The following is a 21,950-nucleotide window of genomic DNA, read 5'->3' on the forward strand; positions in this document are numbered from 1 at the left end:
CGGAGGGGCAGAGGCGGCCGGAGGGGCAGAGGCGGCCGGGGGAGCGGAGGCGGCCGGAGGAGCGGAGGCGGCCGGGGGAGCGGAGGCGGCCGGAGGGGCAGGGACGGCCGGAGGGGCAGGGGCGGCCGGGGCAGCGGAGGCGGCCGGAGGGGCGGAGGCGGCCGGGGGAGCGGAGGCGGCCGGAGGGGCAGAGGCGGCCGGAGGGGCAGAGGCGGCCGGGGCGGCAGAGGCGGCCGGGGGAGCAGAGGCGGCCGGGGCGGCGGAGGCGGCCGGAGGGGCGGAGGCGGCCGGGGGAGCGGAGGCGGCCGGGGCAGCAGAGGCGGCCGGGGGAGCAGAGGCGGCCGGGCAGCAGAAGCCGCCGCGCCCGGCGCCCGCCCCTCGCTCCCGCCCTGCCCTCACGGCCCCTCCGCCGCCCGGAACGCGCGCGGGCGGCCGCGGCCGCGGCGGGCGCCATAGCGGGAGGGAGGCGGTGCTTCCCTCACACGGCTCCCCCGGGCCGCGGCGGAGCCATGTCGGGCTTCAGCCCGGAGCTGATCGAGTACCTGGAGGGGAAGATCTCCTTCGAAGAGTTCGAGCAGCGCCGCGAGGAGCGCAAGAGCCGCGAGAAGGTGAGCGCGCCCCGCTTGGCCGCCGCACGGCCCGGGCCGCCGCCCTCACGCCAGCACCTGCAGGGCACGGCCCGGCGCGCTGCGCGTGGAGGGGCCCCGGCGCTGCCCCGCGGCTGCGGAGCCGCGAGCGCCGGTCACCGGGACTCGCGGGGAGTGGCAGCTGTGCGGGCCGGCACCGCCCGGACGCGGAGTCCGTGCTGCGGGTCGCCGCCAGGGGCTGGCTCGGGTCTCGGCTCCGCCGGGCTGTGCTGCTGCAGCTCCCCCAGCACAAGGAGCTGGCTCGGGTCTCGGCTCCGCCGGGCTGTGCTGCTGCAGCTCCCCCAGCACAAGGAGCTGGCTCGGGTCTCGGCTCCGCCGGGCTGTGCTGCTGCAGCTCCCCCAGCATCATCTGAGGGAGAGAGCCGGCGCGGCTCCTCGTTTGACTTCCTGGCAGCAGTGAATATAGGGAGACACGGTTGTGTCCGACGCTATGTAGGCGGTGATTAAAAGAAAGCACGCGCGATCTGTCGGAGTGTTGCAGTTCTTTTTAACTTCGCTATATTTGTGACAACGTGCTGCTGAATTTCTGTATTTCTTGGTCTTCAGAGGGCAGATTCAGCAGAACTCAGCTGCTATGGAAGGACAAGTGTTAGCCTAGGGCAGCGTTCTTACAGGAATAATGAGTGCTGCTTTTGTATTGACAGGCTTCTGGAAGGATTTGTCACACAGAACTTTTTCTTTCTAATACAGTCAACCCCACCTCACTGTAGTTCCCAATAAGCAATGGACTGGTCTCTTTGCGATGTGAACAATCACCATCTGAGTCTCCCCACGTTGATAAAAATATAAATGTCTTGAAAGCAAGTAATGTTGGGTTTTAGCCACTTAAAAATACAGTGCTTATGCTACCTGTTTCACTGGCAGTGCAAAGGCTGGAAAGCCAAATGGTAACTGGAAATATATGGGGGAAATAAAAAGGGGTAACACTATAAAGGTAATAATTTGGTTTTTTATGTGTGTAGGATGGTGAAAATGCATCTGCTGAGGAAAATGAGGAAGATGTAGAGGCTCCATCTTCATCCAGAAAAGCATCTGGGAAATCCCAAAGTCAGGATGAAACTGATGGTTGGTGTTTCTAATATAATCATTCCTATTTAAAAAGGCACTGGAAGTATTTGCTCTTCAATACTTAACTTCATAAAAATCTGGCTCCATTTTTCCACTTCTGGTCTCTGAAGGGACTGAAATAAAAGAGAAATTAAATTAATAATTATGTTTTATTCAGATGGGGGCAGAGGAAGAAAAGTATTGTGTTTAGATGCTTAATGTGCAAGTCAGAATCAAAATTATCAAATATATCCCAGTTGAAAAAAATAACCATAAAACCCAGGTGTGCTCCCCAAGTCCCTCTCCTATATAGGCAATACGTGGTAGATTTGTTTTTCAGTCCCTACTTGATACTGTAGCTATTTTTTAGTCAAATCTTCATTGTCCAATCTCCCAGCTCAAACCTTTGAACCCTACATATTTAGAGTTTTGTGTATAGATCTGTGGTCAGTTATAACCCTGGGTTCACTTCATAATGAGAAGTTAAAAATAAAAAAATGGGAAATTCTTAAAAACTATATGCCTTAAGCATATTTATTCAGAGTACTTGGCATAGTTTTCTTACTTACTTTAAAGAATTCTGTTCTTTTTCCAGAGAAATGCAAAGAACATGGATTTTGTATTTACACATGTTAGAAGGTACTTGTTGCCATGGATGGAATGGTTACAGGATCTTGTTTTCAGTTACTTCAAAACATTGGTTGTTCCTCATTGCTCTGTAGTAGAACTCTCTGCTCACTTACAGCCTCTTCAGCTGAAAAGCTTATTGCAGCCAGCCAGCTCAATGCTTGAAAACTGCTTAATATTCTTATGGATTGAGAAAAATGTTGATTAAACTGTGGCTTCATTCTCTGTGTTCCTTTTTTTTTTTTCATTTCAGATATCCAAAAGATGTTACAGGCTGGGCCATAGCAAGCATTGGTGATGAATAATAATGCAGAGCTTTAAAACAAAGAGGCTGTCAATAGTTTTTCTGCATTTCTGCAGGCAGCACTCTTACAGAATAGCTGCTTCAAGTGGGCTGCTGTTTTCTCTACAGTTGTCCAGGGAAGCAACATGTCCTCTTCATTATATCATAAACCTATTGTACTTCTTTCTCAACCAGGAGAAACAGCAGACGGGGTCAGTAAATCTGTCCATCGGGTCTTTGCATCCATGCTTGGGGAAAATGAAGAGGAGGAGGATGAAGAGGAGGAGGAAGAAGAAGAAGAGGAGGAGGAGCAAGAAGAAACTACAGAGCAGCCTACAGCTGGAGATGTTTTTGTTTTGGAGATGGTTCTTAATCGAGAGACCAAGAAAATGATGAAAGCAAGTATTTAAACTTTCATATAACTTCCATGTATCTCCTGACCATACTGTACAAATGCCACTTTGTGTGACTTTTAGCTGCTTACTGAGAAATTTGCCTGGAAATTGTTCCAAGTAGGATAATCCTGCTTATGCTGATGTTTGTTATGCTGTCTTTGTTGATTATAAAAGCGCTGTAGTTTACTGTTTGAAAGCTTTCAGAAATCGTGAAATCAGTTTTCCCAGTGTCAGAAAGTTATGAACATTAGCAAGTCTTTTAGTCAGTCATTTATTATTGCTAGTACTTAAATAACTTGGTGTTAGGTGGTGTTAAGGACAGCAGGATGTCTCGTGAATTTGGGCACAAGTCAACCTTGGGCAGAAACAGCATCCCTTTCCATTTAGGAGAAAAGACCTCGCAGCAAACTTCCCCGTGCCTTGAGGGGTCTGATGGGAGAGGCCAACATCAGATTTGCTCGAGGAGAGCGTGAGGAGGCCATTCTGATGTGCATGGAGATCATTCGACAAGGTATGGGAGAATGGGCAAACCTTTGGGCTTTACAGATGGGGTGAAGTTTCCATGTGCAGGAGCAGGATTAAGTGTGGCTTCACTGAAGATGAAAATAAATGGTACAAGCAAAGTCAGGGTATAAGGAGTAGAATTAAGAATATGTGGTGCATTTCCTTTATTTTTTTGCTTATAAAAAGAAACTAGCACCCCAGTTCCACAGAGGCCCAAGCCTTGGCTTAGCTTTACACAGTTTGTTTTTACTGTCTTTGTAGATGCAAAGTATAAGCATCAGCATGCCTTACAGTGTAGAATAATACTATAATTGGTTGTTGTTAGATTCAGTCAAGCTGTTTAATAATTTACAGACAGGAATCAGAAACTTATCTGTAAGTTTTTCCTGAATTTAAACAGCACATGTTTCATAATTCTGATACCTGTTCTTTGAGAAAGGCAAGTTATTTGTTTCCAGTGTGGATTTTAGACAATAAATCTTAGTAATTCTTTTTTGTTTTTTTCACAGCTCCTCTTGCTCATGAGCCATTTTCCACTCTTGCCATGATCTATGAAGACCAGGGTGATATGGAGAAATCACTGCAGTTTGGACTGATTGCGGCTCACTTAAATCCTAGCAATACTGAGGAGTGGGTTAGACTGGCAGAAATGTCACTGGAGCAGGACAATATTAAACAGGCTGTTTTCTGCTACACAAAAGGTAGTGTAGCAAACATTTTAATAATTTAAAATCAATGCTAGGTGCTAATGGCAATAATATTGTTTTCTTCTCCTTTCTAGTTTAGTTTGCTTCAGGGTGATAGAATTCTGATACCTCTGTCTGGATTTTGATAAAAAGTCAATGAATCTGTAATACAGGATGTCCTTGCAAGAACCCTGTGCATATTCATTAACATGAATCAAGGAAATGAATGCGAAATCCACTGCTGCCTTTTCCTAAACTCCTGCTATGCTGCTGCTTCTTCCTGTAGCTCTGAAGTACGACCCGACCAACGTGCGCTACCTGTGGGAGAGGTCCAGCCTGTACGAGCAGCTGGGGGAGCAGAAGATGGCCATGGATGGCTACCGGCGCATCCTGAACCTCCTGGCTCCCTCCGACGGGGAGCGCTTCATGCAGCTGGCCCGAGACATGGCCAAGTGAGCTGGGATTTGCTTAGCCACGGGAGCCTGGTGGTTAAAGTGTGTAGCTGTCACACAGTGGTTTTTGCCTGTGAACTTCTTTCTTGTGGAAAAGTCTTAACTGCCTGTTTCAAAACAGTTTAAGATCTTTTGATCTCCACGTTTGGAAAATGTACCAAAAAATACAAGGATGTGTATTATAACAATGTTATTAGAGAAGGTTTCTTAAAGCAGGTTAATGTGGTACATGATTGTTGCCTGACTCCAATGGGGGAGGCTGTGATGAAAACTCCAGTAATGTCCTTACAAACAGGGGAGAAAAAAATTGTTAATTATGTGAAATATGTAAAAGTTTTCAACAGATGTAAGGAAAGGAAAAACACCGCCTTTCTCACTGTCTTCTATAACATCCACTTGCTAATGAAAATCTTTGCTAATAAGCAAAAATCAGAAAAATATAAAAATCCTTTCATTTTGGTTCAAAGTATGTATTGTGAGTTATGTCAATTACCTGATATCTCATATCTGTATTTTTTAGGAGTTACTACGAAGCCAGTGATGTGACCTCTGCTATTGAGATAGTGGAAGAGGCCTTTGCCAAGCACCAGAGCCTTGTGTCCATGGAGGATGTTAACATTGCAGCTGAACTGTACATCTCCTCCAAACAGTACGACAAAGCTCTGGCGGTATGGACAGTTCAGTGCACTTGGGTGTCATTTGCAGCACCTCTTTGCCTGCCAGAGTGGATGCTTTATGTTCATCATTTATGTTCCTGCAGTGCTAAAATGGAGTCCTGCTTCTGTAAAAATAGAACTAATCAGAAACAGACTGCTTGCTATTAGCTCTGTAGTAATTAGCATTTAAATTAGTGGTTCGATTGAATTAATTGAAGGCTGATAGATTTGTACGTTGTTTGAGGTTTAATTTTGGGATCCTTCCCCTTCTCTGTAGTGACCATAATCTTAGTAGCCAGAGAAGACCTTCAGGCTGGTTTTGTGAGTAATACCAGCAGGTCATTCCCTGAGTGGAAGGTTAAAATCATGACACTGAATGCTCTGATGGTTCAAATGCAGATTTTTATTTTTGGCAGACTTGTGTTGCAACTAATAATTTATGCATTAAGCACTAAGCATACATTTCAGAAAGACAATACATCTCAAAGGCATCAGGAATTAGAGAATATTGCTTATCTGGTCCAAATTTGTTAACTCTCACTTTTGAGGCATATTTCCAACTTGATTTGGTCTGGCTTTGAGAGGGAAGATGTTGGTATTTACCCATTGCCATACTTTCCAAGACCCATTGAAAAGACACTGTAAATTGGGACTTTTCTTATGAACATTCTTATTTGTTGATATTAAATTATTTAGGTTGTTTTTTCTCTTTCTTTATATTTTATTCAGCGCTCTCTCTGTCAGAGCACAGCATTATGAGCCTGCAAACAATTCCTCTAATCCCTTTTTGTACTTCTTCCCTCCTTAAACATCAATCAGTCAATTTTATGTGCACAGAATTTAGCTACTGGATTTATTAATACAGTTGAACTGTAGTCACAGAGCAATTTCCCTGTTTCTTTTTGAAGGTTCTACTTGGGTAGATGAATGCAGCTTTACCTCTGATCACTTCTGTGATGTCTAAAACTGCCATGTAGGCTGGTTGTTCCATTTATGCTTTAAATCTTTGAAATGATCCAAGTTACTTTTCTGTTTTAGGTTATTACAGATTTTACAGGAATTGTACTTGAAAAAAAAGTACCAGAAAGAAGTGCAACTGAGGAGAAAAAGGGTAAGTAGCTGTCAAGTGGTTACTGTGACCGTGCTGTTCATGGAATATGACATCTTTCCTTTACCTTTTCAACTCCTGGGTATATTTTGCTGCACTGTTGACAGGCTTTTCTCTATTGAAATCTGTGGGTGCTCTTAGTGAGTTACATGGCATGGCCTCAGCCTGCTGTAAGTTACTCCAGTGTCCCCATAGCCCTGCTGACTCATTGAAGACATGGACTGCTCTCCAGGCAGCTGGAGGGCTTTTAAAGTTCTAAACATTCCTCTGTGTTTACATCAGACCAGCTATTTCTGCCAGCTAAATAACTTAAAAAAAAAAAAAAAATATAAGCTTAGTGGCAACTGTGGTCTAGAATATCAACCTCTGACCTAAGAGTAGTGTTCTTTATACATCCTGCATCTGTTATTAACAACCTAACTGAAATCTAAGCATTCTAGCTTATAATTTAATGAAGTAGGTTGTCTTTGAGAAACATGCTTTATCGAAGTTATTTCATCTAAAAATGTTTATTTAGGCTGTAGAATGGACATAGCACACCAAGTCCATAAGGGACAGTCTGTATTGTGTGTAAAGTGGTTGTCTCAGCAATCTGATCCAAACCCAGTACAGGTATAAGATATGTCTATTAGCTTTTTGCTCTGATTGCCCAGGTAAAAATGGAGTAGATTCATGAACAACTGCATGGAGCTTTTCAGCAGATAATTGCCAATAAACAAAACTATGAGTCTGTAAATTAGAACACAATGTTTCCAAGTTACCTCCTGTGTGCCATTGGTTGAGAGGCTTCTAAAACAGAGCTGGATTCTCCACTCTCTTTTGCTTTGTAACTTCTGTAACTGCTTCCTGCTCTGCTGTCCTTAAAAAACAAACAGTACAACATAAAAAAGCCCCAAACCAAAACAAGAGAAACTCAGTCCGCTTTTCAGAGTAAGCTGCCATTGAATTATGGATTCAAAGGCAAAGTAACTACTGGTTAATCTTGTAATCTTTTAAAAAAGATACAGGTGCAGCAGTAGAAACTCAGGAAAGCCAGGAGGCAGTGACTGACAACCAGAGCCATTCAATTGCTGAATCCAGTGCTCCAGGTAAGTTTTTTTTTTTTTTCATTTCAGACAAGTCTGTGAGCTGATCATATGGTTAGGAACCAACTTGCAATCATGCAAAAGCTTGAGATTTCTAACAGCTCAGAAACAGGGCTTCTTCCAGAAAAGGATTTCTCTGTACTGTATTTTCTTCTTTCCCTTACTCAGAACTTCCCTCTAACCCAGACAGACACTTGTCATTTTGTAAAATATATCAGTAGGGGAATAGTTACCTTTGTGCTGGATATTGCAGTGTTCAGAGAATGATGAATTAGTCTGCATGTTATGATTTGCAGTAAAGGCACGTGGATGTGGGAGGTAAAAGGGAAACCTTAGGTTGGAAATCAGTTTTGTCAGGTTTTAGCGCTGAACATCTGGTGTACGCACTGAAGTGAAGGAGAACTTAACCAGGAGTTAAGAAGGTGTCATGACTGTATGTGAAGCACCTATGATAATGGAATTTTACTGTGTGAGCTCTCATTTGCTGGTATTGTCATGGGCAGCTACTGTGCCTCATGTTTGCATTCTGATCAGGTTACGTTCAGCCTACCTGTTGTGTCAAGTTCTGTAGTTAACTCTGTTTAACAGTGTGTTCAGGCAGTGCCTGTTACACAGGACTTCATTTAGCAAGAACAAGAACCTTGATACAGGGCGTTTCCTTAAAAAAAAGAAGGAGAGGGGGGTACAGGTGCATAAATTGTTAAAGGAAAGCTTTATTGAGCAAGTACCTCTAAGTAGGCAAAGGATCTAAGCACATGCTGTGGAATCCTGCTGTTGGAGTCGATGCAGACTGACAGCACTTGGTACCTCGCATGGAATTACTGGTCTCAGAGACAGTAGGAAGACATTGCTCCAACTGTTGTAAAAGATAAAGGAGGAGGAAAAGAAAGGTAGACAAACACTTCCTAGAGCTGATAAGAATATTTTTTCAGTTCCTGAGCATGGCCTGGAGGAAGTGTGGTGCTTGAGAAGTGCTTCTTAAAGCTCTCAGTTCAGAAGGAAATTCTTTATCTTGTCACAGCTGTGGAGAAGGTCAGCTGCTGCATACCTGAGGGTGTTCCCATAGACATCACGGTCAAGCTGATGGTGTGCTTGATTCACTTGAATATCCTGGAGCCACTCAGTGTAAGTGGAAACCAGCTCACAAAGTGGGGGTAATGTTCTAAGAAATCACAAAAGCAATTGTTCCTGTTTTCATAGACTTGAGGTGGTTGAGGGAGCTGTGGAGATTCTTTTTGCCTCTCTCCCACTCCAGGAGAGAAACCTCACAGGCCTGTAATAGCAGAAATAATATCTTTACCCTTAGAAATTATGCCAGTGTAAGTATTACTAAAGCACAGTAAGTCACAGCCCGTGTGCTGTGATAGGCCCAGGACCATATTACAAAGCTGTGAATGCTAAGGAACATGTTTTCACTTTGTTTTAAAACCATACTAAATCTGAAGACTGTTCTTTCAAAAAGGGTGCTCCTCACTGATGGACACTTTAACCCACTGGACATTTAAAACATCTAGAGTAGAAAAATGGGGCTTCTTCAGGAATGCTGAATTTCAGATCTTTTATTTTTCACTTCAAAACTAACATTAAATTAAAGGAAGTATAGTTCAGAATGCAAATAGAATAAAAAACATAGAATAAAAATGCAAGCTTCCAACAAAGTATGCCTTAAAGAAATTGATTATTTGTGCTTTAAATGTTTGTGTGGTTTTTCTTAAAGCCTCTTTTGACTACTCTGGTGGAACAAAACCCAGAAGATATGGGTGACTTGTATTTGGATGTCGCAGAGGCTTTTCTGGATGTTGGAGAATACAATTCAGCCCTGCCTCTCCTGAGTTCCCTTGTCTGTTCAGAGCGATACAACCTGGCTGTTGTGTGGCTTCGGCACGCAGGTGAGAAGAGGCAGGGCTGCTGAACATGGGGGACTGAGAGATGATAATACAATGCTGAGCATTTCCAGGGACCTTTATCCAAGACCACGGGAATTTTAGATTGACTGGTTGAATGAGAATTGGTATTTGCAGAATGAAGCTTATCATGACAACTCTGTCAAGCATTTTTTTTGTTCTTCATGTACACTGAAATTTACATCAGCTAAAAGTACTTTATGTTCATGTAAGTGAAGCAGCATCTATTCTGCATTTCATCCTGTGTCACCGGCTGATGTTTGAAGTGAAACTGTGGTTGCATCAGTGCCTATATCTGAATATTATCGCTTAAAAATACATGTTTGGGGTGATTTTACTAAGAAGGTATGTTAATTTATTTGAAAACTTAGACATCTTATTTTTCTGCCTCTTAAGTGTCTTGTGTTGCTTATGGTATTTCTAGAGTGCTTGAAGGCTTTGGGATACATGGAGCGTGCTGCAGAGAGCTATGCCAAAGTTGTTGATCTTGCTCCATTGCATCTCGATGCAAGAATTTCACTTTCAACTCTTCAGCAGCAGCTGGGTCGGCCTGAGAAAGCTCTGGAGGCTCTGGAACCAATGTATGACCCAGATACACTGGCTCAGGATGCTAACGCTGCGCAGCAGGTGGGTAAAGTGTTCCATGCTTCCATTTAGGATGTATTATTCTGCCAAATGTGCTACTAGTCCAAGATGTCTGCATAGGACCAGGGATTCAGACTTATCTCCCCATGGGAAGCTTGCAGAGCACAGTGACTGATCCATTACAGCGTCTGGGACACATCCTCTTGACTTTCTCCCTGACCATTCTCTCAGCATTTCCCCATGTTAACTGCTAACTTCTGTGCAATGAACAAGCTTTTAGTCACTGAGAGCCAGTTGTGATTCTACATCAAGTTGATCAGCAGTTGCTATATGTGAGCTACACAGTTTGACCTCTGTTGATTGTAAGCAGAGGTTCTGAATTCGCTCTCTAGAAGGGAGAGGTAAGAGTCACACCAGATGTCTCTGAAATGGGAGAATTTGGAACGGTAACTCCTGAGAGCATTTAGGGAGAGCTTACCTGCTGTTGCAGATTCTTGCAGCTTTCTGGAAGCTTTTACAATCCTATTAGTACTGTACCAAGTAAAAATTGTTAATTTTATAAACTCTCTCTGTGCAAGAGGTTGAATAATAGTGTTCACTTTTGTCCAGGAATTAAAGCTACTCCTGCATCGCTCGACGCTGTTGTATTCCCAAGGCAAAATGTATGGTTACATTGACACGTTGCTCACAATGCTGGCAATGCTGCTGAAGGTAAGCCAGTCTCTCCAGCTGCACTGTAAGAAATTGGGCAGCTGTGACTTGGGTCAAGACAAACAACAAATGAACTCGGGAGGAAAGCTAGTGAGTGGTTTCATAATTTTGTTAGGCAGTAATCTTGCAGGTAGCCTGCAATACTGGTGTTCCTGCCTGTAGTGTTCAGAACAGAGGACTGTTTGTGTGTGTAATTATTGATACAGTGTCTTCAACTCCCTGTTCTCTGTGCTTACAACCCTCTAAATTCTAAAGCTGCTTCTTGCCTTTTTAACACTGAGCACAGAGCTTTTTTGAAGTGTTAATACTGGCTTCTATTTCAACAATTTTCTTTTTGATTTCTTTATTATTTTCTTGTGATTAAAGGGCAAAATAAGAATTTGTTTAGCCAGTAAATACAGTGGTGGTGGTTTTGTGTTACTTAATTTTTGTTTATTTATAAATAGGGAGTGAGTTAAGGGAATATTTAGACCTCCATTTTATCTGCTCAGTACCTTGACTATTGTATTATACTGATTGGAGAGCTGACTATGCACAGACTTCTGAAACTGATAGAGAAAGGCATTGTTCTTCTTATGCTTTTCTGCAAAGAGTCTTGATTTTAATTAATCCAGGGATGTTCCAATCCCAGGAGAAGTCTTTTTAAGAACCTTGAAGAATTTGTATATTGCTTTTGCTTAGCCTAGTTTGCAGAGGAGCACAAGACAATGCAGAGATGATGTTCCTGTTGGGAATGCTCTCTCTGATGACCTTGCTGTGTGGTGGTGTCACAGACTGTTTTGGGATGCAAGATGAGCCAGATGGATTTGCCATAAAGCTGACTTTGTCATAGGATGTTCCATTGTAATCTGAAATGCTGCCCTTAAATTTGTTTCTAGGTAGCAATGAGCAGAGCTCAGGTGTGTTTGATATCTAGTTCCAAATCTGGAGAGAGACACCTTTATCTTATTAAGGTGTCAAGGGATAAAATTTCTGACAATGATGACCAAGAGACAGCAAATTGTGATGCAAAAGGTAACAAATCATAGATTGTTTATTAAAAACAAACCAACAAGGTGAACTTCATAGTTCTGAAAAATTATAAAAATGTTCCTGTTTTGCATGCTAAATCCATGCAGTTCATGTTAGCATTACTTTATTTCTAGGGCAAAGAAGGCAGCAAAACTGAAGATTATATTATCCTAAGGGAACAGTCCCCATTTAGAGAAAAATAGTAAGATTACAAAATAATTCAGATTGAGAAGGGCCTCTAGAGATCTTATGGGCCAACATTCACCTCAGGGGAAATCTCATGCATGCAAATCTAGAATGTAATACGAACACATTGTAAAAGTGATTTTATTTAGCTGGCCCAGGCTTTGTTGAGCCAGACCACATGCTCTTAAGCACTGCTTGATAAATTAGGGAGAGGAACTTCATTGCATTCATGTAGTATGTTTACAGCTTGAACTGGGTGTATTGCTTGCTCTTTGTTCCCACTTTGAGAGTATTTTTTGCTGGTGTTTTATGAACTGCCCTTAAACTGAGAAAAAGTAAATACTTTATATTACATGTTAGTGCTACAGCATCTTTGAAAATATCAGTTTGATGTATGCATCTATTTCATAAAAAATTATCTTTCTTGTTCTAATTTTTGTCAACTTTCTGGCTCCAATATTTTTAGCAATTTTTGCTGTTCTCACAAGCGTTCTGACAAAAGATGACTGGTGGAACCTCCTCCTGAAGGCTATATATGCCTTGTGTGACCTCTCCCGGTACAAGGAGGCAGAGCTACTTGTGGATTCCTCACTGGAATATTACTCATTCTATGAGGATAGACAAAAGCGCAAGGAGCTGGAGTACTTCGGGCTCTCTGCTGCAATTTTGGACAAGAACTTCAGAAAAGCTTACAACTATATCAGGTGGGCTGTGGAGTTGTGTCATTGTATGTTTTGTTATCATTTCACAATGTAATGGTTTGTCCCTATGTGCCCCCATATTCACCCTGGTTTGTCCCTGTTTTCCCGCCTTATCCCATGTGTCAATCCTCCCCCAGAGTGCCGAGTCATTCCCTTGGCCCCTCCCAGGCGCCCTGTCCGTCACTCGGTATCCCCTCCCATACATCCAGAAGCTTCCGTCCTAGGTGCCCGGTGATTGGACAGGGCCTGAGGCCCCGCCCATATCCATCCCTCATTGGTTCCCGTATGTGTCTGTCTATACAAGAGCCACTCCTCCTTGTACTCCCATTGGCTGATCGGGTCCCCTCCCTCTCAGTATATAAGATGTTGCAAGCGCCCTGCTGGTGCTCTTGTTAGCTGGCGTTGTTCAGGTGTTGTTGGGCCCTGCTGGGCTACAGTAAACTTTGGATTTAGCCCCTAACAAGAGACTCTCTTCTTTGCTATGCCATGAGATTTCAGCTGCGCCTGTCAGACCCACAAAGCACTCTCCAAAGCCCTGCTGGGCTCAGCGGAGGGTGCTTCCATTTGCCCCTCTCGCTCCATTGGAGAACTAGCTGGGGCAGAAAGGGACTGAGAACTGAGACTTGGGGCGAGAGCGCAGCAGTGGGCTACTGAGAAGGCAGAGCAGTGTGTGCTGTAATTGCCTCCACTGAGGCTGTAGTCACACTGCTGATGATATTGCTGAAGTAGGCAGGCTGATGCTTTCCAGCCTTGGCTAAATGAGAGAAGGCTGCTGTAACTGAAGGAGCTTTCCAATAGCCTCAGATTCCAAAATGCACAATGCAATAGGTTGGTTGATTTGGCCAGTAGCATTGCTTCTGTTTTTTACTCTCATCTTTGCCTCAGTCACTGACATTCTCTTTGAGTTCCTGTTCTTTGTTATCTTCCCTGAACTGCTGAGATTTTATTGAAGATACAGTATATACTACATAGCATTTACTAATTTCTTTTACATTTTTCATTCTGTAGAATCATGGTCATGGAAAATGTCAATAAACCCCAGCTGTGGAACATCTTCAATCAAGTCACTATGCAGTCTCAGGATGTCCGTCACCATCGCTTTTGTCTCCGCCTGATGCTGAAAAATCCTGACAATCATGTGCTGTGTGTCCTCAATGGGCACAATGCCTTCGTGTCTGGCAGTTTCAAGCATGCTCTTGGTAATATCTTTCATGTTCTAATATCAACAAATAGAACAAGTGAAAGTTTATAAAAAGGGAAAGATTTTTTTTTTTCATCAGAAAATTATAGGTTCACAATGCTAGTCTGGTGCTTTAATTATTCTGTACACAAATCAGAGCATTGCTGAAGGGTTTTGCTAATAAAAATTAAGCTGGCAGGTTTCAAGTTTAGCACACATTGCAAATATAACTAACTTGCAAAGATAATTAGAGGCTAATGATGATAATAATGACAGAACCAGCCCAGTTTAAACGGCAAATACAGCTGGTTGCATGCTTTAAGCAGGCCTTCAAAGTAAACCTGCTGCTTTCAATCAAGTCCTCCAAATGTCACATTTAAATCCCAGCAAGGACCATGTTTGCCTTCTGCATCTGATTGTTTTCTGCTTCCATTTTTACATCACATTCTGCATTCTTCCTCAGAATCCAGTGGGTGCTGAAAATAAAGAGTTTTCTTCCCTGTTTTTTCCTGTGTATTTTGATGTAGGTATATTAAACTATTTCTTTTCTTAGTTCACACTTCCAATTCAAATATTTCCTTTATTGCTCATAGCTTCTTAAGGAATGTTTTTCACAACCAACATCTTGATTCATTTATTTGCTTTTAGGTCAGTATGTGCAAGCCTTCCGTGCAAACCCAGATGAGCCTTTGTACAGTCTTTGTATTGGACTGACTTTCATCCACATGGCCTCTCAGAAATATGTGCTGAAAAGGCATGCTCTTCTGGTACAGGTGAGTGTGATTCTTGTTGCCCACAGTGTTTCCTGGCTTTGTATCTTGCAGATGGTTATGGCTACAACACACTCTGTTTAAATAGTGTTTTATAATTGAGATGGCATTTCTAAAGAGGAAAGTGGCAAAACATGGGCTCAGATTAATGTGCTTTTGAACTATAGTTACACCATCTGAATCTCTTCTCCTTATGGCTAAAGGTAGCTTGACTGACTTGATGTTAACAGCCTTCAACTGTTTGTGAAAATATTACTAATTTCGTGGTGGTTGTAGTCTGAGTTTCCTTTCAAATTTTTTTTTTTGGCTTCTATTGCTGTAGAGTGGAATCTATGCAATGTGCCCTTTGTAAATACAGTTCATCAACTGCATTCTTGAGGCAAATGGTACAGGTTTGGAAAGTGGTTTTTCCCCCGTGTTGCTTTTCCCCTTTTAGTTGCCTCTACACATTCTTTGTAAAGATCTTATGAGCTCCAGTTTAGCTACCCTCAAATTTTCAACTTCATTATTTGCATTTTTCTTTTCACCTGCAAGATGCAGTTACAAACCACAGACTGAGTAGTCCCAAACAGAATCTTGAAAGTAATTTCCTCTACTTTAGACAAAGTATCTTCATTAATTTGAAACACCTTTTAATTCCTGTAGCTGCTAAGCTCAGTCAGCACAATATGGTGAGGATCCTGAGCTCTTGTGATTTCTGAAATTGCACTGATCTTGACAAAAGCTACAGGTCCCCAGCTACTGTAACACCCAGTTATGAGAATGTCCAACTTGAAGATGTTTTGAACTTGGAAACATTGACCTAATTTTAATATTTTTATCCACTTTTTTCTTTATCCAGCCTGTCTTTTTTACAGGGACTGTCCTGTTCTCCTTTTATACATTCTTGAACAATGTCCTGTTTATATTACCCCCTGGCAATACAGTTCCCTGCTCTCGCCTCATTTCCTGCTTACTATAGTCAGTGATTTTACATCATTTCTTGCTGCTATGGTAGTTAATTAGTAATTCAACCACAGTGACCTGCTGGTGACCTAAATTATGACAATTAGCTGCTTGTGTCTGAACTAATTCCTCTCATTGAAGGAAGTACCTTCTCTGATTACAAACATGGTCTCTAGAAAGAAGGTCCTCTGTTTACAACAGAATCATCACACTCCAAATTGGTAACAAAATAAAATGCATAGGAGGGGAGGAAAAAGTTGTGTGCTCAATTTCTCTTACAGGGATTCTCCTTCCTTCACCGCTACTTGGACCTGCGTGGACCATGCCAGGAGTCTTTCTACAACCTAGGCCGTGGCCTGCACCAGCTGGGATTGCTGCACCTGGCAATCCACTATTACCAAAGAGCACTTGAACTTCCTCCCCTCACCTTAGAGGTATAGTAACTTTGTAAGATATGGACAGAGAATAAAGTCAGGGAAATATGAAGAATTCCTTAGTCATAGTTAAAATAGGTACATAAAATCTCTGTAGTTGTGCCTCCTTCAATTTCTATTTTAATTCCTTGTAATTGGAAGCCCAAATCTGATTTTCACCTGATAATGTATTTAAGCGTGTGTTAAGTTCAAAGAGGTATGAATTTTGAAGGATTTACTCATAGGCTAAAGCAGCAGCTAAACAACTTCTCCTGTTTGAGTAGCTGACCTTTTTATATATTGCAATGAATTATAACTGGAAGTTCTGTGTACTCACCCATGCTATAAAACAGCATGCTGGAGCAAGATGGACCAGTATTAGGAATGCCTAATTGCATCTGAGCCATTGTTTAATTCTAATTGATCTGTATTGAATCCTAATTGACATGTCATACATTTACAAGTCTGGTCTGTGGAATGGGTAGGTAGAAACATTGCAGGGGTGCTTTTACCAGGCAGTGCTGGTAAAATAAGAGTTGAGGTGTTAGACACCCCTGGGAGTTCAGAGCAGCAGTCTGTGACCCTGTAAAAAATGCCAGTAATATTCACATTCAGGTTGGAGAAGCAAATACTTAGCATACAAAGACAAATTAAGGTAGTACTTTGCTGGTTTATAAGCTGGCTATTTAACTTAGAGCTAATGTTTTGAGTGTGAAATTTCTTAACTTTGGTGATTAACAACATTATGTGGAAACTCTTTAAAGAGAGAGAGCACAAGGAATACCTGTTCTGTTTCTATAAAGCTGAAAGCCTTTTCTGGCTATGAATGTCATTTCATTCCACTGTAATGGCTGCTCGTATTTCTGTTTTATACTATTTCTCCGTATTGATTGCTTTTTTTAATCATTATTTTTACAGGGAATAGAAACAGATCAAACAGACTTGAGAAGAGATACTGCCTTTAACTTGTCACTCATTTACCAGAGCAGTGGGAATACCAGAATGGCTCAGAAGATGCTGTATACCTATGCAGTTGTGTGATTAGGTTTGTGCAGGTGGAATTGATACCCTTTGCATTGACATTTGCATTATGCAGTGCTGGGGAAGCTGGTTTTAAGTACAGCCTTTTCTGCAGAGGGTCAGAGATGTGGCTGGTGCTCTCTCTGTGGCTTTGTAGACTTACTTCTGCTGCTGGCACTGTATCATGTGTGGGTGGGAGCTGGCCATCCTGAGCACAGCCCTGATGTGCTCACAAGTGGCTACCTTTAGCTCTTCTTTGGTGCACTGTTCTCTAAATTTAGTCTTGTATATAGAATCAAACAGTGAAAACCAAGGCCCAGTGTGATTTCCTGAGGGCTTTTGGCAGGGGAACACGCACAGTGTGCAGTATTTCAACTAATTACCATTGAGGTTGCTGAAGAAGTCATACTCACTGGTGATGAGGGTATTTTAATGTGCAGCATTAAGTTGCAATAATGTGGAACCATCCTAGAGGATGAGTAATTCAGTATTCAAGATCTATAAAATATTCAGAGTTTTCTAGGAGTTCAGATTCCAAGCAGTTTTTGTATTTGAAGGAGATTGATCTTTGTTTTACTGAAATCAGTGTAACTTTTGTTCTTTCTCTGAACTTCTTAATAAAAATTCTGAGGTTAATGATGTTTAATTATTCTCAGCTAATATATATCCTACTGAATAGGAAAAACCTAAAGCTGTATGGCACACACCTAATTTTAAGCAACACAATTTAGTGGTGAGCACCTATACTGAAGCAGGTCAGAGTGCAACACCACCTGTCCTGAAGCCAGGTTGTACTGACACCACGTAGAAGAGTAGGCCATGATGAACATGAGCTGATCTTTGGTCTTGAAAACTGTCCATGCTGTAATCATCTTCAGCATATCATAACATAAGTCTCCTGCTGTAACTACTCTTTCTCCAGTCTGTTATTCCACAGTAGGATAGGTTGAACAAATTCCACTAATTCTTATGAAGGTAAGGTGATGTGTGGCATAACATCACACACCTAACGAATTCCTTCTGTGCTCCAGAAATAGCCCAAAGCTTATGTTCTCTCATGACCCAGATATCATCTCCCATTATAAACAGCCAGTCCTGCCAGTTCCTCCCTGTCCCAGTCACGTCAGCATCCAGCCACAGGTACATGACTCTGGCTTCAGTAATTCACCTGAACCCTCTGCAGACCAGTCTTTGTTTTGATAGCACCTGCCAGGCCTTAGTCTAAAGCTGCTGAAAGAGGGATAAAAGCAAATGTGTAGCTTATCAACAGCATAACGTTTACAGTGACTACAAATAAAGAATAATTGTTTTGTTATAAATAGTAATTTTACTGTCAGCCTCATAATGTAAAGAACCTGACTCAAAAAGACAACATAAGAGGTCAGAGGTAATTCAAAACAGCTGTTAGGGTTTAAACAAGAATTCTGAGGTTCCCTACAGACGGGTGCCCTGTGAGTGCCTTTTATCTGCAGCTGCCTCAGCAATTCACACCTATGTAACTGTCGGAGCAAGTAAAGTGCCAGATTCTTCCACACCTGGGCACTAGCAGGGAGTCTCCTGGCAGGTGGTGTTCTCCCAGGGCTGGGAATCACCAGTCAGATGAGTTCATTTCCTGCACAGCTCACGTGAGCCTCTCCAGGGGTGAGCTGGAGGCCTGGTCTTTGCCCTGGGTGTCCAGGGAGGTATGAGGGGGAGGCTCCTCACTTTTCCTCCTGGGAAAAGATGCACTGTTTTATGAAGCTGATGACTCTTTGGGAAATCTTTGTCATTACTGAAGAAGAGATGGAGTTTTAGCAGTTTAATACTGACATCTCTAAGAAGTTAATTACATGGCTGTACAAGAACTAATTATGGAGAAGGCTGAGGAACCTACCCAAAGAAGGTAAGCATGGCTTTTGGAAGGGTGTCTGTAGAGGGCATGGACAAGGAAAGATAAATCACTGACATGGAGCTGAATGCAGAGGAAAATAGATTTGCTGTTAACTTTCAGAACAGTGGTTAATGATGTTTAATGGACATCAACCAAGCATGAAGTGTGTACAAAGCACCTTTTCTAAGTACAGAACAGTCCCTTGAAGCTCTCCTGTACCTGTAACACTCTTTGCCGCTTTGGTGTGTCTATGGCAAAAGGAGAGGATACAAACTAAACTTAAAGAGGTCTGCTTTCCACCCCTGGTTGTAAGGAACTACAAAAGGAAGTCTAGAAAACTGAAATCATGTCTCATAACAGCCTGTAAAATACCACTCGGGTAATTTTTCTTTGCTTCCCTCTTTGAATGAAAGTGCTTGTTTTTTTTCCAACTTTGATCTACTGTCTTCTTGGCTTGAGTTTTTTCAGGACTTTTTGCAAGCTGTCAAATTTAGATGTGAACCACTGGCGAGTTGCTGCTTCTAGGCCAGTTGTGATCTAGGCAAGGTGGTGTAATTAGAACTGCAGGGAGAGCAGTGATCTTGTGCTGTGTTCGTGTGTGAGGGGCAGGAACAGCACACCCTTCACATCTTTCTCCTGTACCCCTCTCTTAGAGGAGTGGTGAAGTCAACATGGGTCTCCAACACAGTGTAAAACACAGAGGCATAGGAATGTGGTAACGAGATGCTGAGTGCCACAGACTCCTAAGAAAATGAGAGCAGACTAACTTTACCTGGCAAGTGCTATAGAAATACTCTTTTGCTATTGGGATCTCTTTCTAATCATAGAACAATACTTGGACTGATAAAGCAGCATGAAAGACCTGAGGCAGGGGCACCTTTATTACATTTTTTAAGTTTATGCTGGTTCATACTCTATCTAATCCCTTAGATTTTCACACCAAACTACTACATTAATCCACACAAGCTATAATAATTTGGATATTGTGATACAACGATGCAAGAGCAAGTTATTCTGGGGGAAGCGGGAGGGGGTGTGGTGGGTGGCTTTGCATGATGTCACATTACAGTGACATAGCAGCAGCACAGGGCAATTTACTTGGCCACAACACTTCTTGGTTGGATAACAGAGATATTTTGAGCCTAGTAAAAACAATAGGCTGTGGGGGGAAGAAGCTCTTTCTACAAACTCCAGCAAATTTAAGTGATTTATAGAAAAAAACCCCAAACCTTTTCTTTCAAAGTATGATAAATGCCACTTAGTTTCACTTAGTTGGAAAGGCCATGTGTGCACCTCACTCTTCACAGAGGATTATAGCTGAGATTCAAAGGGTTACTTGATGCATATGCTCAGTTAATATCTTGTTATCTGGCTTTTGCACTTCAGTCATAAAGGAGATGTGACAAAATACCTCAGCTTGCTTTTAGTGCAGAAACAAAACTGCATTGTTTGAGGTGGAACACAGAAGGGAAGTGACAATGTCTCTTTACCCAGAGCAATTGTTTCTTGTGTTTTTTTTTCTCTGAGTCTCATAGCAGGAGAAGCAGGAATCACTTCTAATTTATCCTTCCATAGGAATAATTCCAAGATTCATTCCAGAAATTAATTTAGTTTTAATCTAAGTCCAATGTCTTGGTCACCTCCTCCTGTCACTACCATCGGGACTGTTGCATAAATGCGGCTTTCTTGCTCTGTTTGAAGAAAGGTGGAAATCTTTTCACCACTGTCCCAAATTCTATGACATAGGCAACCATGAATTAAAGCTTTATTTCCTGCTTGTTTTTCATGACCACTATAGTGTGCCTCTCTGCTTATTATCAGTAATTTTTTTTTAATAGAGTTTCATGTTTCCAATCTTTCAACCAATTTTTACTCATTTATTTTGTGTTAATGCCCCCTGGTGGCTCTTAGCCATTCTGCTGTTTTCATACATTAAGCAAGTTAATTATCCCAAATCCTAGAGAGGCATCTTGACTCCCAAAGGCAGTATGAGCAGAACTGAAGATTTTGATACAGAACCCTCTTAATATGTGTTTGTCACTACACAAATAAGTAGAGAAGATCATTAAAAACCTCAGTCCAGATAATGTACTTAAAAGCTCAGGATAAACAACCTTATCTTAGATTAATAAAAGCCAAGTTTCCCCTTTGAGGTGCAAAATAGGATGCTGGGAGGTACCTGTACTTCGTCACAGGTCCAAACAAAAAACAAAAAGAAACAAACAAAAGTTCTCAGTATATAAATTGCTTCAGGTACAAATCTTCAGTTACATGAAACACTAAAACAGATGAAAAAAATCCAAATGTCCAAATGGCATAAATTCCTCCAAGACTAGCTTATTTTTAGTAACAGCTGCTCAAATTAGTACAATTGTCCAGATGGCTACAAGAAGGCCACTGTCCTAGAAGCACAGCCAACAGTAATGGAGAGATGAAAGAAACCTTTGACAACAGGGAACAGAGAAGCAAAAATAAGTAGAGGAATAAGAAGGCATGGACAGAATTAAAATAACTTGGACAGTAAAGAATACAAAAAAAAGTATGACTTTTAAAAATGTTCTGAATGCTCTATTGATTCATATTCTTTATCTTAAGGAATATGACAAAAGAGTTCTGTGTCAAGCAGAAAAAAATATATCAATATGTTACAAAATAACTACTGTAGAAATGAAACTTTGACTATCAAATGACACACATTCAAAATATGTTTCAACTGATTTGTTTCAGCAGTATGATTTTAGGACCTTATTAGCAGCTAAGTGTTTCCTAGGATCTTCAGTGTATGAAAGTGGTTATCACATTCAGCATTGTAAAAACTAAATGGTAGAAGGATTGGTAGCACAGTATTACTAAGCTTTTACTCAACTTTTCTGGAACCAGTCAAGTATCCTGATCTAGGTGAGTGAGACTAGTGAGAAATAATGGAATGAGAACAAATTAAAAAGGGAATAAAGTGCCAAATGCAAATGAAGAGGGACATGATAAAGCCCCCCCCCCCCCCCTTTTACTACCTGCATTCTTTGAATTCAATTCCTTTTCTGTCTGTAGCCAGAACAACACTCTCTAATTGACATGTGTGGTTCATCAGTGTTTCATAGCTCTTCCACCATGTACTTTCTTCCACACTTGCTACTCTGGCCTGCACAGGGCTGATGGTTGTGTTG

At 41.9% G+C, this 21,950-nt stretch overlaps 2 protein-coding genes across 3 annotated transcripts in view; both read left to right on the top strand.

Annotated features, from left to right (window-relative positions):
- The first annotated feature begins 400 nt into the window (after positions 1-400).
- Positions 401-17,555, top strand: GTF3C3 (general transcription factor IIIC subunit 3). 2 transcript variants are annotated; one of them, XM_021555394.3, is made up of 19 exons: positions 403-608; positions 1,610-1,712; positions 2,800-3,002; positions 3,387-3,510; positions 4,013-4,204; positions 4,476-4,641; positions 5,162-5,309; positions 6,336-6,408; positions 7,407-7,493; positions 8,512-8,615; positions 9,208-9,379; positions 9,819-10,021; positions 10,589-10,690; positions 11,569-11,704; positions 12,354-12,591; positions 13,597-13,787; positions 14,417-14,541; positions 15,765-15,917; positions 16,815-17,555. In XM_021555394.3, the coding sequence occupies exons 1-19, from the start codon at positions 510-512 to the stop codon at positions 16,935-16,937; spliced, it is 2,742 nt and encodes a 913-aa protein (XP_021411069.3). In that variant the 5' UTR covers positions 403-509; the 3' UTR covers positions 16,938-17,555. The 2 variants fall into 2 exon arrangements, with proteins under 2 accessions (XP_085441384.1, XP_021411069.3); XM_085585258.1 differs by lacking the exons at positions 14,417-14,541; positions 15,765-15,917; positions 16,815-17,555 and adding an exon at positions 14,232-14,410 and having other exon boundaries at positions 401-608.
- A 144-nt stretch (positions 17,556-17,699) lies between these two features.
- The window catches only part of HECW2 (HECT, C2 and WW domain containing E3 ubiquitin protein ligase 2), a 170,157-nt gene continuing 165,906 nt past the window's right edge, over positions 17,700-21,950 (top strand). The window contains exon 1 of the mRNA XM_085585256.1: positions 17,700-18,798. The gene's annotated coding sequence lies outside the window, so the exon portion shown is untranslated. The remainder of the gene's footprint in view (positions 18,799-21,950) is intronic.

The sequence above is a fragment of the Lonchura striata genome, chromosome 7, assembly GCF_050655825.1.
Source record: "Lonchura striata isolate lonStrDom1 chromosome 7, ASM5065582v1, whole genome shotgun sequence".
Taxonomy (NCBI): Eukaryota; Metazoa; Chordata; class Aves; order Passeriformes; family Estrildidae; genus Lonchura; species Lonchura striata.